Source organism: Bombus affinis, chromosome 9 (assembly GCF_024516045.1).
Source record: "Bombus affinis isolate iyBomAffi1 chromosome 9, iyBomAffi1.2, whole genome shotgun sequence".
NCBI lineage: Eukaryota > Metazoa > Arthropoda > Insecta > Hymenoptera > Apidae > Bombus > Bombus affinis.
This window is the reverse complement of record NC_066352.1, coordinates 1019748-1035000: the sequence shown is the minus strand read 5'-3', so window position 1 is coordinate 1035000 and position 15253 is coordinate 1019748. Positions and strand designations below refer to the sequence as shown.

At 36.1% G+C, this 15253-nt stretch overlaps 6 protein-coding genes across 19 annotated transcripts in view; 4 read left to right on the top strand and 2 right to left on the bottom strand.

Moving 5' to 3' along the window:
* Positions 1-2323, top strand: part of LOC126919928 (protein bric-a-brac 2-like) — a 24874-nt gene extending 22551 nt beyond the window's left edge. For 8 of the 9 annotated variants that reach the window (XM_050729638.1, XM_050729639.1, XM_050729637.1 and 5 more), the window contains 3 exons: positions 322-660; positions 783-1233; positions 1455-2323. In XM_050729638.1, the coding sequence (XP_050585595.1) occupies positions 322-660; positions 783-1233; positions 1455-1659 (995 nt within the window). In that variant the 3' untranslated portion in view covers positions 1660-2323. Of the gene's footprint in view, positions 1-321; positions 661-762; positions 1234-1454 lie in introns of those variants that run through there. The other variant, XM_050729633.1, reaches the window with a different exon arrangement.
* The window catches only part of LOC126919962 (nucleolin-like), a 33441-nt gene that overhangs the window by 8684 nt on the left and 9504 nt on the right, over positions 1-15253 (top strand). The gene's annotated exons all lie outside the window — the stretch shown is intronic.
* LOC126919968 (adenosine 5'-monophosphoramidase HINT3-like) lies at positions 3469-4697 on the top strand. Its single transcript, XM_050729757.1, has 4 exons — positions 3469-3689; positions 3807-3924; positions 4012-4205; positions 4293-4697. The coding sequence occupies exons 1-4, from the start codon at positions 3615-3617 to the stop codon at positions 4347-4349; spliced, it is 444 nt and encodes a 147-aa protein (XP_050585714.1). The 5' UTR covers positions 3469-3614; the 3' UTR covers positions 4350-4697.
* LOC126919945 (mitochondrial enolase superfamily member 1-like) lies at positions 4665-7258 on the bottom strand. 2 transcript variants are annotated; one of them, XM_050729708.1, is made up of 6 exons: positions 6541-7258; positions 6326-6428; positions 6121-6236; positions 5854-6008; positions 5160-5743; positions 4665-5085 (listed from the first exon to the last, which is right to left on the bottom strand). In XM_050729708.1, exons 1-6 carry the CDS (start codon positions 6619-6621, stop codon positions 4787-4789), a joined length of 1338 nt encoding a protein of 445 aa, XP_050585665.1. In that variant the 5' UTR covers positions 6622-7258; the 3' UTR covers positions 4665-4786. The 2 variants fall into 2 exon arrangements, with proteins under 2 accessions (XP_050585665.1, XP_050585666.1); XM_050729709.1 differs by lacking the exon at positions 6541-7258 and adding an exon at positions 6500-6521.
* Positions 7897-9918, top strand: LOC126919954 (p21-activated protein kinase-interacting protein 1-like). Its single transcript, XM_050729733.1, has 3 exons — positions 7897-8004; positions 8118-8280; positions 8383-9918. Exons 1-3 carry the CDS (start codon positions 7927-7929, stop codon positions 9060-9062), a joined length of 921 nt encoding a protein of 306 aa, XP_050585690.1. The 5' UTR covers positions 7897-7926; the 3' UTR covers positions 9063-9918.
* LOC126919934 (neprilysin-11-like) overlaps positions 9463-15253 on the bottom strand; it is an 8174-nt gene continuing 2383 nt past the window's right edge. For 4 of the 5 annotated variants that reach the window (XM_050729665.1, XM_050729667.1, XM_050729664.1 and 1 more), the window contains exons 2-17: positions 14831-14882; positions 13421-13491; positions 13107-13285; positions 12658-12903; positions 12322-12527; positions 12050-12226; positions 11851-11949; positions 11615-11759; positions 11273-11487; positions 10999-11175; positions 10767-10929; positions 10618-10666; positions 10469-10536; positions 10205-10347; positions 9933-10097; positions 9463-9754 (exon numbers count right to left, since the gene is read on the bottom strand). In XM_050729665.1, the coding sequence (XP_050585622.1) occupies positions 9578-9754; positions 9933-10097; positions 10205-10347; positions 10469-10536; positions 10618-10666; positions 10767-10929; positions 10999-11175; positions 11273-11487; positions 11615-11759; positions 11851-11949; positions 12050-12226; positions 12322-12527; positions 12658-12903; positions 13107-13285; positions 13421-13491; positions 14831-14842 (2292 nt within the window). In that variant the 5' untranslated portion in view covers positions 14843-14882 and the 3' untranslated portion in view covers positions 9463-9577. The remainder of the gene's footprint in view (positions 9755-9932; positions 10098-10204; positions 10348-10468; positions 10537-10617; positions 10667-10766; positions 10930-10998; positions 11176-11272; positions 11488-11614; positions 11760-11850; positions 11950-12049; positions 12227-12321; positions 12528-12657; positions 12904-13106; positions 13286-13420; positions 13492-14830; positions 14883-15253) is intronic. The other variant, XM_050729669.1, reaches the window with a different exon arrangement.

The window sequence follows — 15253 nt, the reverse complement described above, 5'->3', positions numbered from 1 at the left end:
ATAATCGGTCTAATCGAGCTTAACTAGTTGCGATTAGATTTACGTTGCTCCGTTCGCAACAGCCCACGCTACCTCGTTTAGTCCATGCGTTCAACTTTGCTTTCGGTGGCGCGCTCCTTTCTCCGGCACAAAGTTGCGATGCGCGACGTCGACGATACCAATATCGTTTACGGTCTAGATCATAGAATCCGGATAAACGAAATTAGAAGAAACACCGCGATTCGTTATTCCGGCACGATATTGCGGCTCGATGTTACGCAGACTCTTTCAACCGAAGGAGGCATTCATTGGAACTGTATTGTTTTTCGCATCTGTTCGCAGAGATCCAAAATTGTGACAGTGTAAAGATCAAGTTCGAAACATTGCACACGATGGATTCGTCGGACACGATCGATATCGATAGCCACATGTCGGATCGAGCGAGCGTCAGTTCAAAGAACGCGGCCGATAGCGACAACATGATGATGATCACACCGGAGTTGCTTGGATTAATGCCTTCTGGAAGTTCGGTTCACTCGGATTCCGGTGAAAATAACTCAAGGGGTCACCCCGGACAATCCAGCTCTCATCATCATGGTTCGAAATCGTGGACGCAAGAGGATATGGATGCCGCTTTGGAAGCCTTACGAAATCACGATATGAGCCTTACGAAAGCCTCCGGTAATTCAAAAGCACGCACCACTTTTTTTCGCTCGGCTAGTACACGCGAGCCTACGGTTAGTCCGTTAACAAGCTTTCTCAGCGTTCTCTTATTTAATCCAGTGGTGTCGCGATCGTTTTAGCAACGTTCGGTATACCCTCGACGACTTTATGGCAAAGAGCGCATCGACTGGGCATCGACACTCCAAAAAAAGACGGGCCTACTAAGTCGTGGAGTGACGAGAGTTTAAACAGCGCGTTAGAAGCGTTACGGACCGGAACGATATCGGCGAACAAAGCTTCAAAGGCGTTTGGTATACCGTCGAGTACCTTGTACAAAATCGCGAGAAGAGAAGGTATCAGGCTGGCTGCGCCATTCAACGCAAGTCCCACAACGTGGTCGCCCGCCGATCTAGATCGCGCTCTCGAAGCGATACGTTCTGGTCAAACGTCGGTACAGAGAGCTTCCACGGAATTCGGTATACCGACGGGAACCTTATATGGTCGATGCAAAAGAGAAGGCATTGAACTCAGTAGGAGTAATCCTACGCCGTGGAGCGAGGATGCTATGACCGAAGCTCTCGAAGCTGTCAGGTAAATTACCGTTTCTTCGTATCGTCCTTATAATACATATTATCCTTTCAAACGACACGTTTCATTCTGCTACTTTTCCTTTTTCTCTTTTTCTATTTTACCGTGACGCAACAACCTGTGACCGCCACTTCTCCAAGCATGTATCATCTATAAGATCGGTGGTTTCGTAAAAGACGCACGAGAAATTCAGCGGTTTCTTCTATTTATTCACGATTTTTCAGGTTAGGCCATATGAGCATCAACCAAGCGGCTATTCACTACAACCTGCCCTACTCTTCCTTATATGGTCGCTTCAAAAGAGGAAAATACGAAGAACCAGCGGTGGGTGAAATATCGCAAGACGGTAGCAGTCCTCACTTTCATCAAAGCCCGAGTCAAAATCATTCGTCCGCTGTACCCGATCAAATGCCGTACCAAGGCAGCTGAAACTTGCCTCTTTATTAGATTCGTTCCAGTTTATTTCAAATTTTTCAATTTCTTGCTGCGATTTTGCAATTTATACTCAACGTATCGTTCTTTGAACGAGAGCGAACGACGAACGATAACGAGAGTCACCGACCAAAAACGCGTTTTATCGTGTGAGAACGATTGGCGAACGAATTCTTCTCGACAATTTAAAGCCGGAAACAGAAACTTGTGACATCACGAAACAGTACGGTGACAACCGAAGGGTCGAAATGTGACTAAACTAGTAGATACGAGACATGATCATCTCTCTCGAGGGAATGACCGTGAAGGGTTTGCAGTATTACAGATGGATTGTCGTAAGCAAATATTATGTATATTGTATGACTGTTATGTCGAATCGGAAACGTAGATTAATTATAATTTATAAGAATTATTTATAAAAAAGAAAAAGTGCTGTACAGTCGGAATAATACCGATGAACCTACCGTAGTGTGTAAGTTGCCGATGCGATGGGCCAATAGAATACATTCAAGAGAAGATATAAAACATTCTAAGAACCAATGTCTTTTATGTTAGCAATTTTGATGAAAAATTCTCTGTTAGCTCGATCTTCATTTTCTTTTCTTTATTGGTCGGCTACATTATTTTTATAACTTTATTAAATAAAATTTTTACAAAATTATTCACTATTTACCACACGATCAAACACTATATATAAAAGTAATAAGAAGATTTTGTTGAAAAACTAAAACAGATTCAAACTAAAATATAAACAGGTGCGTCGTTGCATTTCAAATCGTTCTAAGATTCAATTATTTTCTTACGTCTCACCAATAATTTGTTCGGTGAGACGATGAAATATTGTATACGTGTTTCTAATGGTTTTCTTTGCATTTATATTTACATTGCAAAGTTTCAAATTTCAACTCTACGTATACAACTCTATTTACATCAAGAGGAAGTAAAAATATTTTCAACATTTTTTCAAAGATATGAAATCAACAGAACTGAAGAAAAAATTGCGTGGAAATTTCAGCAGATCGATTTCTGAGAACAAAGATACTTTTTACGTTCGAATAAACTGCCACATGCAAAGAATATATTACATCCATTACTCATGCTCACGACTATTAATAAAAACATATATTACTTATAAATATAAATAAATAAATAAATATATATATATGTACAGTTTATATATTTTAAATTAAAAAGTAATGCGACAAAATAAACGTTGTATTTAATGCCCATTATATTGCTCTTTTATTTTAATGATCTCCGATCAATAGTGTGATTCAATTATCGATAAATATTATCAATAATGATAGTTTGAAATCTTGGTTATCTATATATTTATTTCATAATTTGCTTGGCATATAAACAATAACATTGAGGTTCGTTAGCAATGTATAATACATATTATTTTCTATCTTTTTTCTAATTTGACAGGTTTATTCGTAATCCTTTAATTCATATAACATGATATATTTATAAAAACTTTTAAAATATATTTAGATACGATAGAACTTAAAAGATGTACTGATATGCTATATCTATTTCTATTTATGTTCCTAGCAGCATACAACATTTCGGAACACGTACATACATATCTATGTAAACAAGTACGGGAAGATGCTCCCGATAGTTACGTCGAAGCCAAAAAACTACCGATAACACCAAGTCTTTACTTATGTTCTGTCATCGGAAATTGATATTTTTTCTGTACCAGAGACAGAAGTGTGTGTTGTGTGTATGTTATATGTAATATAAAAACACGAATGTTCGACCTGCATACGATGTGACCGACACGGCGACGCTATCTATGAGTTTACTTTACATATAGAGTCATGCTATACATATGTTATGTATAAGCACACACATCAAGTAGTCAAGTAACGTCAATTTCTTTTAATTTGCCAAGGAAACAATTTTTTCGTGGGGAAACTATTTAACGTGATTATATCTTTGTCGGCATGGAAACTCATATAAATAATTGTATCTTTTGCGATATCATAAATAACAGAACACCAAGCGAGAAGATATACGAGGTATGAAAAAGTTAACCTTTGTTGTATCCTGATATATAATTGACGGCTATATTTAGAAAAAAATATTTTTACATTATCTTATAGTTGTTAAATTTGAAACGTTAAACATCATTTTAGGATGATTATGTGACGTGTATTAAAGATATTAATCCAGCTTCGACCCATCATTATTTAATACTGCCAAATAAACATATACGCAATGCAAAGGAACTTCAACCAGAAGATGCTTCACTTTGTAAGTCTGACCAAATAGAAATACTTGTGTTAAATGTTAAATTTAAGCTTTGCATATTAGAGTTGCTTGTACAATGACAATTTTTAGATGACAGAATCCTTTCTACAGTGGATATAATAGCAGAAAAACAAGGTTTGGACCTTGCAGTTACACGTACTGGTTTTCATTGGCCACCATTTAATACAATACATCATTTGCATTTACACGTCATTTCCCCTATATGCAATATGGGCTTAGTTAAAAGGTTTATGTTCAAACCCAACTCGTATTGGTTTGTAAGCGTACGTATAATACATATTCTGAAATTTCATTTCATATATCTCGTTGGTTCTAGCTGATTTAAAAGTAATTGTTATTATGTTTTATAGACGGAATATGTGATGTCTTACTTTAAAGACAAAAATAATCCTAGTACATCAAGCTAAAATAAGCTTAAAGGCAAGATCAATAGCTGTGATATCTTTTTTTGGAGCTTTATATGATTATAACATTCTAACAATTAAATTCACTACAGATATTACCTTATGTGTTATACATTGTAAATGTATAAACATGGTTTATATATGTAAATTATTTCCATTGTTGTTAAATGTAAAGAAAAATAACTAAAGGAAATTTAAGTGGGTTTAAGGTGTGGATTTTTGATAATGATAAAAAAATCATCCTAAACTCGTTCTTAAAATTATCATGGTCATTAAATAAAAAATAAAACCTTGAAATAATATTGAATTAAAACAATGTAAGAATAATAAATCAGTTTATTTTATTCAGTATTTAAAGTGTTGACGCCCATTTCAATTCATTTATATTAAAGTATAGCTTACTATACACATTTAAGTTGACATAAATTTTTGTATTTATTCTAATTAAATGATTTGTAGAAAAGCCCCTGTTCGTACATGTCCTTCCATTTTTCCCCATTCGGATATGAATAGTTCTTAATACATTCTTCGTTAAGTTTGGTTGAATAGCCTGGACTCATGGGTGGCATATAAGAAGCGTTTTGAACACATACAGGATGTTCAAAGTGCTCGTGTTGTTGATCGACATATTCTATCACACGGTTTTCGGTAGATGCACTTAAACATATAAAATCCCACATCTGGAGATGCTGAACCATTTCGCATAAACCTACGCCTCCAGCATGTGGACACACTGGAACTAATATAATAAAAATTATGATAAAATGGTCAACCTAGTATCTTCAAAAAGTAATTATCATTTATGCAACCTACCACCCATTTTTTTTGCCATCAAATAAACAGCTAATATTTCATTGATTCCTCCTATTCTAGCCGAATCAATTTGACAATAATCGATTGCTCTCGCTTGTAATAATTGCTTAAACATCACGCGATTAGCGCACATTTCACCGGTCGCAACACCAATGCCATACGGTCTTAATTCGTTTGCGATTTTCGCATGCCCTAATATATCATCAGGGGACGTTGGTTCTTCAATCCAGATTGGTTTGAATTTTACCAATTGTTTCATCCACTCGATCGACTCGTTGATATCCCATATTTGATTAGCATCTAGCATCAATTTATTTTCGTGTCCTATCGCTTCGCGTACCAATCGGCATCTTCTTATGTCGTCTGTTACATTTTGACCAACTTTTACCTTGAAAGATGTAAAGCCAAGAGCTAAAAATTTATTACAAAGCTCTTTAACTTTGGCATCGTTATATCCAAGCCATCCCACTTGCGTTGTGTACGCCGGGTATCCATTTTTTCGTAGCATTTCTTCGCGTTCTTCTTTTCCTTTTTGATTCTCTTTCAATAATTTCACGGCTTCTTCTTTCGTAATAACATCGGTGCTATGGAAGAGAATATCATAAAAATTTGTTTCAGTTTTAAATAACAATATAGTGATTTCTTCGTTTCAAAGCTATTCTCATTTCGTAAAATGCACATGTACGCAACTTACATGTATCTGAAATCAATCGTAGAGACTAATTGTTCAGGGGATAAATCCGTAAGTAATTTCCAAACAGGTTTATTTTCTATTCTAGCCCACAGATCCCACAATGCATTTATTATAGCAGCCGTAGCGAGGTGAATAACGCCCTTTTCTGGCCCGATCTATTACATTTCATACATTTATATTAAACACATTGAATTTCCTAGCGTGCTTCTATATTTCTCACATGTGATAGTAACTCTCTTATGTGATCACGTATCTGTAATACGTTACCCATCTTAATTGCGATTCACTCGTTAGTTTTCTCCAAAAAGATCCAAAGTGTGTAAAAATTTCATTGACATTTTGTCCCTTCACTAAATACGACATTGACTTGCAAGCTTGTACGACTATGAACATTTCAAAGAAAAGTTTGATAATATCGTTTTACTCCATAAACAATAATTAGTCGTTTCAGAAGATAAATAAATATCTATACCAATTTCTGTGCCTCTACCCAAAGTAAATGTTAATCCATATCCTTCGATTCCTTTGCTAGTCTTGATCGTAACGTACGCGCAAGAATAATCAGGATCAGTGTGCTGTAATTGAATATTATATTACAACCAGGGCTTATAAAATTAAATTTTAACATGTGATGCGAAATACGCACAGCATCCCATCGAAAGGAAGATCAAAGCATATACCACGTACCATAGCATCACTTCCGTCAGCTAACAACGATGTTGGGAACCTTACATCTTTCACTTCCACTTCTGTTATCAGAATCTCCATCGCTTACGTGAAGATCTTTTGAATTTTCAATTTTTTTTTAACAATGGGTTATCGCGGTGCTTTTAATGAAGTAGTTTCATGCAACGTTTGCCTGAATATCAGTAGGACAATATGGATTCCGTCAGATATTACATCTCTTTTATCATATGCATTACGTAAACATAATCTCTGATAAATTTGATACGTACAAAAGAAAAAAAAGTGTAATTACAAATAAGAAATTTTGAAATTATGAATATTATTAAAACACGATGTACAGAAAAATGATTGTTCTTTGTAGGTATCACAGAATGTTATAATATAATATATAATATATATAATGTTAAAATAAACATTCTGCAGTCGGTACTATAGTGCAGTTACTCGTTACAAATAAAACTTCTAACTTTTCAACGCGTGTTGTCTAATTTCCACCATCCAGAATCCAACACAACGTGTGTGTCCTTTTGTGTTCCTTATTGAATATATCTTTAGAAAAGGATTATAACATTAGTCGTATTTTCTTTTTCTAATCGTTTCCCTGTATATACACGAAAAGCATACATGTGCCCAGATCCACAGCACGATTTAACTAATTAATTTATTTATTAATTTAATACCATATTTGTGGCGCTTTTGTTTTAAATATTGCCTAAATATTATGTGATCATGAAATGGTATCAAAGATTCATCGATACACATAACTTCAGATGGATCATAATATTTTTTGAAATTTATTTCCATGTTATATATTTGTTGTTATATTTTACATAAACGATTGAAAACATCTGTCTCTCTATCGTCTTATCGCAACCTTACATAGATCTCCGGCCACCAGCATATTCGCTGGACATCGGACATCGCGCGCTAAATAAAAAGGAAGGCAAAACAGGCTTGACGCTTAACGTATTCGTTGCCTCGTCTACACTGCTCTACAGTTAAATTTGCCGCGCTAGAGTTTACCTTATTATCATACAAAATATTCACGCTGGAGGGAGCCACACCAATTCATAACACCTGTAATTTTATAGGATCTTGTATATGCTAGCACGTGCTATCTTCAGTATTTAGCAGTATGGTGCAGTACTAATTCGGGAACAACCAGGTTATAGTGAGAGCATTGTCATTTCCTCTTTCTTATTACCTACAACTACAATTACAACTACAATTTTGTTATCATCAGCAACAGAAATTATAACAAACGCCAATTACGTATGTATGTATGTACCTATCAAACCAGTTTGCGAATGTACATATATTCTAATTGATTCATTTCCATGAATAAAGTAGTCCAGTTTGTACGTATCATTTTGTTTGAATTCCAACATGCCGGATCTATTCGAAATAATCGTAGGAACATACGAACAGTATTTACTCGGTTACAAAATAAGCAATACTGATAACGTAAGTGAACAAGTTCCTTTCTGTTGTTATATTTTAGATTATGTTCGGCGCATAGAACTTACTTCAATTGAATATAATTTCATATTTTACTGATAAATTTGATGAACTTTCAGGAATACAACATGGTAAAAAGTTTCGCAACACATAGCCATGTCAGTAGCATACGTAGCGTTGCGAGTAACAAAAATATTTTAGCATCTGGTGGAGCTGATGATTCTGTTTATTTATACGATTTACATAACAGAGTAGAATTTGGTAGATTAATGCACCATAATGGTAGGTGTGATCATATACGATCGTTATTCGCATGTCATGTTAAAATCAGAGATGAAATCATCTATTTCAATATGTTTTATATATTTTTATATGTTTATGCAGATACCGTCAATTGCATTGCGTTTACTCCTGATGCATCTCATCTGTTTTCGTGCAGTAGCGATGGAACTATAGCTGCAATTCGATGTGGAAATTGGCAAACAGAAAAACATTGGCAAAAACCGCATAAGGGTTCAGCTGTTAATACTTTGGCTATTCACCCAACAGGAAAAATAGCACTGTCTACCGGAGCAGATGGAATTCTGCGAACTTGGAATCTAGTTAAAGGAAGGCAAGCATATGCCACAAATCTAGTCCCAAGATTGAGATTAGATGCGAAAAATGTAAACGTTCTTAAATGGAGTCCTAATGGCGAAAAGTATTTATTAGCTGTAAATCAGAGAATAGACGTATATTCGGTAAAATCAGCGGGGATCGATAATGAAATAAAATTCGACTCAAAAATTATTTGCGTAGAATTTTTGAACGATGATTTAATTGCCGCTGGTTTGGAAAATGGTCAAATCAAGTTTTATGATCTTGAAAAATCTGTGGAAATTGTAGAAGTAGTTGCACATGTTAATCGAGTGAAATGTATGGCTTTTAAAGATAATTTGTTAATTACAGCTTCGAGTAATGGGGAAATTAAACTATGGAGATATCGCAGACGTAGATTGGATATGTTACAAAAAGTTAATTGCGGTGTTAGAATTACCTGTTTATCTCTTGCAATGTTGTGTTAGAATTAGTGTTTAACACTAAACCTACCGACACTTTGTGTATACCTATTTCTACCGTGTCTGGTCAAAGTGTTTATGAAAAGTCAGAAATTATGAAGCGATACGATACGTTTAAATATCCTTAAATTTGTGTAGAAGTTTGAAAACGGTCAATTTGACCAGCAGTGGTAGGTTTAGTGTTAAGTTAAATAAATACTATAAATACTTCTAATATCTACTAATATCGTGTCTTAAATACTATAATACACGATATTTTCTATTAGAGAACAACATCCACTTTTATGAACGTTATACGTATACATAAAATTCGAATATAATGTTTCTGAATTCATTTCACTGATATTCTGTTTTGACATTGTCGTTTGTCAATTTTTCCTTCTTAGGAATAAGGTCAAGTGCTCGATTTGCTGTTTATGTAATTTTACTATGAATATTATACAACATTCTTTTTAAAGAATAACATAATCTCGTATGTTCAGTAATGTTCGGATACGTGCGTGCTGTGTAATTACAAATAATTACCAAAGAATACATTTGCGAGACGGATTCATGGGACTTTCAACCGGACAATTCCATGCTTGCGCAAAATCCGCGTTATTCGATAAAGTTCCAATGACTCTGAAATGATTTGGTGCATGAACTCCTTGTATCAATTTAGATTTTAGCGCCCCATTCGTATAACTACCGCACCAGATCTACGAAAATGTATAGAAGTGTACATATTCATATCGGTAGCGTATACATATATTGTAAATATGTACATGTTTCTCATGAATTCATTTATTTTACACGTTCAACGATATCTTCGGTTTAGGAACTATCACGATTTTTCAATAAAAGTTGTATCGTTTCTTATCAATGGCTACTACTTACTTGTGCGAAACCTATAAAAAATAATTGTTCTTGGCTATAATTAGCGAGGCCGGGTAGAGCTAGTCGATTAGTATTTCTTGTTCGAAATCGTTGATACGCTTTGTAGGCCTCTCGTATACCACCGTTATCAGCTATATTCTCTCCTTGTGTATTCACGCCATTTACCTAGACAGAGTATCGTACGTTTTGTTGAATTACAGATCAAAGACTTACGCACGCCATCTTCACCTTGGCTTAATTTGCATTAGGGTTAAAAGGACGGTAATACGCACCGTGAAATTATTATTATTGCCTAGCTCTGGCAGATGGTAGTTACCGTACTGTTTGATTATACACTCAACTTTCTCGTGGTAACGTTGTAACGTCTCGTTGCTCCACCACTGCTGAAGATTCCCGTTTTCGTCATATCTACGACCTTGCATATAAACAGATCGGCTCGTAGAAATTGTATTTGGTCTATATGAAGTTTACTTAATTTTCTGCAATTTATTACGATATCGATATATCGATACAGTGCATCGACATCGATATACTACCTTGATCATCGAATCCATGAGTTAGTTCATGACCCATAATTGCGCCCATAGCACCGTAATTGATAGACCTGTGGAATATGTTTGGTATTTCAATTTCCTATTCAAAATTTGTTTAATTTATTCGTTGATTATCAATGATCTATACGTACTGTAAACCATTCCCGTAAAACGGAGGATGCAAAATACCAGCTGGAAATGCTATGTGTGAAAAAAGTGAGGCATTAGATCGCAACAGGAACACGAAATGATAAAATAATATTTATAAAATATAATATCCATATAATATTCAAATACTTACTGACTGAGTTTAATATCGCGCTATAAAACGCATTTACTGTTGTTCCAGTCGATATCCATCGATTTTTGTCCGGTTTCTCACGCAAACTATTTAAACTTTTCTTGACTGTTGCGTCAGTTAGCATCAAAAATGTATCGAACAATCGCCCAGGCACAACATTTTTCTGCAAACAAAGTTTCATCTTGGATTTCCAAATTTCGCACCGACCGAGATACAAGCTAAGATACCTCACCCCCTCGTAAAATTTATCCAATTTCGTTGAATTAGTAATCCAGTCTGGAATTCCTACGAACGGTCTTATCGCGTGCAGCTTTCTATGAGCCCGAGCTCTTGTCTCAGCATCCATCCAATCTAGCTCGGCAACCATTTGTTCAAATGCTGCCTTAATGTCGAGCAACATTTCTAGAGCCTGAAAACCGTCTATCCTTTCTTTGTTTCTTTCTACACACTTGTCGTAATCGTACATATAGCGATGGCTAAATAAAAGAAAATCATTTCGTACGAACCTTCTGTCGAGCATTATCGTCAAAGTGTTTTCGTGCGTAAATATAACTGAGAGCCATACCAAAATTTACGTTTACATTTCCAGCACAAATTTTCCATCTCGATGTCTCTTCTTTTAAACCGAAAACTTTCTGCGAGAATTTGAAACCAAGATCACGAAATCGCTGTGACGTTAATGGAGCAATCGCCGAATAGACGTTCCACCATACGAATCGCGCTAAAACATTTCAACGGTTGATTATCGATAACGCTTGATACGATCCAAATTATAAGTGGCGACGTGTAAAGTTTCACAGTAAAATGGTTGATATATGTATGTATATAGTATATACGTATGTACTTACCTATCGTGGCGAATGGAGTAGTCGCTAACAGTTTAGGTAGTTTCTGTAAATACTGCAGATCCATTATGATCACACGCTCCGATTCGGTATTTATCGTCACGTTTGTATCGTCGAACACCGCTTCCAAATATCTGGTCCAGTTCCACTGAAACGGGTTGATTAAAAGTCTCTCTCTTTCTCTCTCTCTCTTTCTCTGTAATATCGTTCATAAGCTTTTCCAGCTTCAATTCAATCACCTGTTGTACGCGCAAATCTGTCATCTGTTGAAATTCATTGATCGTTACATCGTAAATAAGATGATTTACGTTGCGTCTTTGTTCTGGAGTCGCCATGATCTGAACAAATGTAAAACAATTGGTGGATTTACTCGCTCGGAATATGCGCGCTCGATGGAATATAATTTTAATAATGCAATAAGCTTCGATGAATACTAACGCGCGCGATATTCGTGCTAAAGTTTAAGATTTCGTTGGCAAATTCGGTGCTTCTATTCCCTGCGCCAGCCAGTTCGATCATGCTTTCTATATACTTCTTATATTCCATTAATTCCGATTGAAATCGCGAAGAATCGAGCAAATAACGCTCGCTAAATCCTGGCGACGTTTGTTCTATCTAAAACTGTCCGAATTAGTCGACAAAGCCGAAATTGAAATCGTTGTATGCTTGTAGAATTTAATCGAACGAATTGCTCTACCTGTTACACTTACCATCATCATATTTTTCGTCGTGTCTCGTATATCCTCGCTAATATAAAAATTTAGAAATATATTCAAACCTAAAACTCTCTGTATCCTGCCGACAATACCGGGAAGATCAAAAGGTAAAATTTCGTTTTGTAAAGGTGGGTCTTTTGGCAATCCGAGCTTGTTGAACGTTTCATAGACGGGTTTCAACCCCAGAGCTTCGATGCTCGCTGAAACGACGATAACTCGTATTATTTTACGTTTGTCTGACAATTCGAGTTCCGTGCGTTCTCTCCTTTTACGTTTATCGATGTTTCCTCTGTTAGTTATTTCGAATTAGGATAAATCGGTTATTCTTACTTAAATTCATACAAGTCCTGTACAGAGTTCTAGCCAACTTGACCGATCTCAAATCGTTTCCATCGTCCGATTCTTCGAGCAATATCCTTAGATCCTTCAGCAATCGTTCCTTAAGAAGACTCAATTGATCCCAGGATGTTTGACTCTGCGGTATAGGATTCTTTGAAATCCAACCGCCGCAGGCGAATTTGTAGAAATCTCGACAAGGATCTACAGATCTGTTCATCGCCTTTATTATCCTCGCGGCTGGAACGTTCAACAACTTTTGTTTCGCGTCAATGTGGTAGTTGCTGATCGCGAATAAACGTAGGATCGACGCAAGCATAAATTGTTATTTTTCTTATATAAGGATAATTGAAATGGGATATTTCTGTGTTTCGATTACATCGCGAGACTAACTCGGGTGGGGATAGGGAAAAAGATAGACAAGGAATAGAGGAATACGGTACCTGTCCTCACGCATTCCTCGCTCTGGCACATCTCATCGTAGACTTCCTTGCGGAAAATAACCGTCTGCAAGGCCAGCGTTAGTAGCAACGCAACCACGATTACCGTTAATATACCAACGATTATGATCAATTTCCATCTATTTTTGTCCAATTCCTTTTCGTTCCTTGGCCCATATCGCCTGTTCGAATCAAAATTAAGTAAAACGTCGAGAACACGTGATCCCACATTCTTGATTTCATCGAAATATCGAAAAAACGCGTATCTTAAGATTTCAAATTTAATCTTTCGTAGTTAATTGTAATTTGCTAATTACCACGGGAATATCGATTCTTGTTTCATCTCGATCGCGCCATTCCTTTCGTCGTTTGCGTCCGGATCGTTTACCTATAAAAACGAAAATAATAATAGTGGCGGGGATCGATGCTCTTTTACCTCGCTCCAGAATCACTGAAATTACTTTGACATTATTTTTGCCGTTTTTACTCTAGATTCGCGACAGAGATCCGACAACGATGGTTCTTCTTCCATTCGTAGAGTGGTTAAGGACACGGAACGGTTACGCGTAGATGGTATCGTCGCCGATACCTTTTTAATGTTTAAAAGTTAAGCAGCTGTTTATTTTATTCTTGCGAAATCCAATCGGCGCAGCGAATGAATTTTAATTGGTTTTCGTCGACGATGCGTCGCCAGCGTAAATAAACTCGAACAGGTCGTGCAATCCGTCTAATCAAGAACAAGTCCAAACTGCTGTAGAGACATGCTCTCTTTTCTTGTGTTCCGATTCGTTGCACGCAATTGATTTGTCGAAAACGACGATTGTCAAATTGAATGCTCTATTTGGAAAACGAAAACTACGAAAAAAGAAATTGGAAAGGAGGAATAGTATTACCACGTGTAATCGGATTGGTACGAAACAAACAGATGATGCGATTGCGAAGAAGAAGTTAATAAATTGAATTCAATTGAAACGCTATTAATGTTTGAAAAATTACTAATTGATCAGGAAGATGTACATACAAGCGTACGATGTTGGAGAAACTAATTAAAAAAAGACGCAATACAAAGTAGCATAGCGTATAATTAAATAGCAGATGTATCTAGATGTACACTACAAGATAGCAGAAACACATGTAAAGTAGTTGGTTTAACGCGACTATGACCTTCTAGAGAAAATCTAATCGCTTGGATGTACAATTACGTAGATGAAAATTCGATCGCGACTTTAATCTGGCAAGGGGACCTTGCGCGTTTATTCAAATTTCACGTTTGATTTCTCATTCTTGCGTTGATCCGAGGATTTTTTCCTTTGCGCTACTTAAAGGAGACGATACGAGTGTCGAGTAACGACGCGAACATAATCGCCGTATCGTGATATTTTCTTCTAAATAGATCGACGTATCGCCACGCTTGCTTCGATTAAGCGTTCTAATTAAACTTCCTTATTCGCTTATCGACTTATTTATGCAACTAACGACGTAATTGAGGAAAAAGCATGCGTCGCGATAAGACGCTTTCTCAGTTTTTCAGTATTCGGCTATTCGGTCGAAGAGAAACGACGATGTCGCTTGCAATTATAACGTATAATAAATACATATATAATAATATATAAATGTTGGAAGATGCACAGATCTTTCTTCTCAAATTTCTCAATAACACGAGAGAACGAAAATGCTACGATGCTAATGATAAAGAATCCCAAGTTTGCCGAGATTTGTTGCCTTACCTTGTATTTCATTGTTCGCCCCTCTATTTCTTCCTTTGTCGATCGGATTTATCTGAAACGAAGAATGATCGAATAATAGGATCGTCTGGTGATAAATCTACCATATATATATATATTATACAATGTTACGGGTACCCCATCCGGGGTTATCGAGATTGATCGTGCATCGCGATATAATCGTATCGGATACATTTTTCCACGTTTTGTCGTTTGTCTGGAAATATTACACCGAATATTACACATGTATTAAACATGTACTTGGACTGAAACTTTCATTTGTGAAAAAGCGATGATCACGTTGAAAATCGTAGAAAAAAGAGGGAAATAGAGAAGAGGACGAATGGGAAGAGATTTATGCGCGTTTCGCAATATGACAAGTGTATATATTGCTCTCCCTGATTAGAAATAAGCCATGGCTATTTT

Coding starts and splice junctions, on each gene's coding strand:
- LOC126919968 (XM_050729757.1), top strand. CDS start 3,615: ATGGAAACTCATATAAATAATTGTATCTTTTGCGATATCATAAATAAC. Junction 3,925..4,011: donor ACCAGAAGATGCTTCACTTT/GTAAGTCTGACC, acceptor GACAATTTTTAG/ATGACAGAATCCTTTCTACA. Junction 4,206..4,292: donor ACTCGTATTGGTTTGTAAGC/GTACGTATAATA, acceptor TATGTTTTATAG/ACGGAATATGTGATGTCTTA.
- LOC126919945 (XM_050729708.1), bottom strand. CDS start 6,621: ATGGAGATTCTGATAACAGAAGTGGAAGTGAAAGATGTAAGGTTCCCA. Junction 6,009..6,120: donor GTGAATCGCAATTAAGATGG/GTAACGTATTAC, acceptor GAAATGTAATAG/ATCGGGCCAGAAAAGGGCGT. Junction 5,086..5,159: donor GATGGCAAAAAAAATGGGTG/GTAGGTTGCATA, acceptor TTATTATATTAG/TTCCAGTGTGTCCACATGCT.
- LOC126919954 (XM_050729733.1), top strand. CDS start 7,927: ATGCCGGATCTATTCGAAATAATCGTAGGAACATACGAACAGTATTTA. Junction 8,005..8,117: donor AAATAAGCAATACTGATAAC/GTAAGTGAACAA, acceptor ATGAACTTTCAG/GAATACAACATGGTAAAAAG. Junction 8,281..8,382: donor TAGATTAATGCACCATAATG/GTAGGTGTGATC, acceptor ATGTTTATGCAG/ATACCGTCAATTGCATTGCG.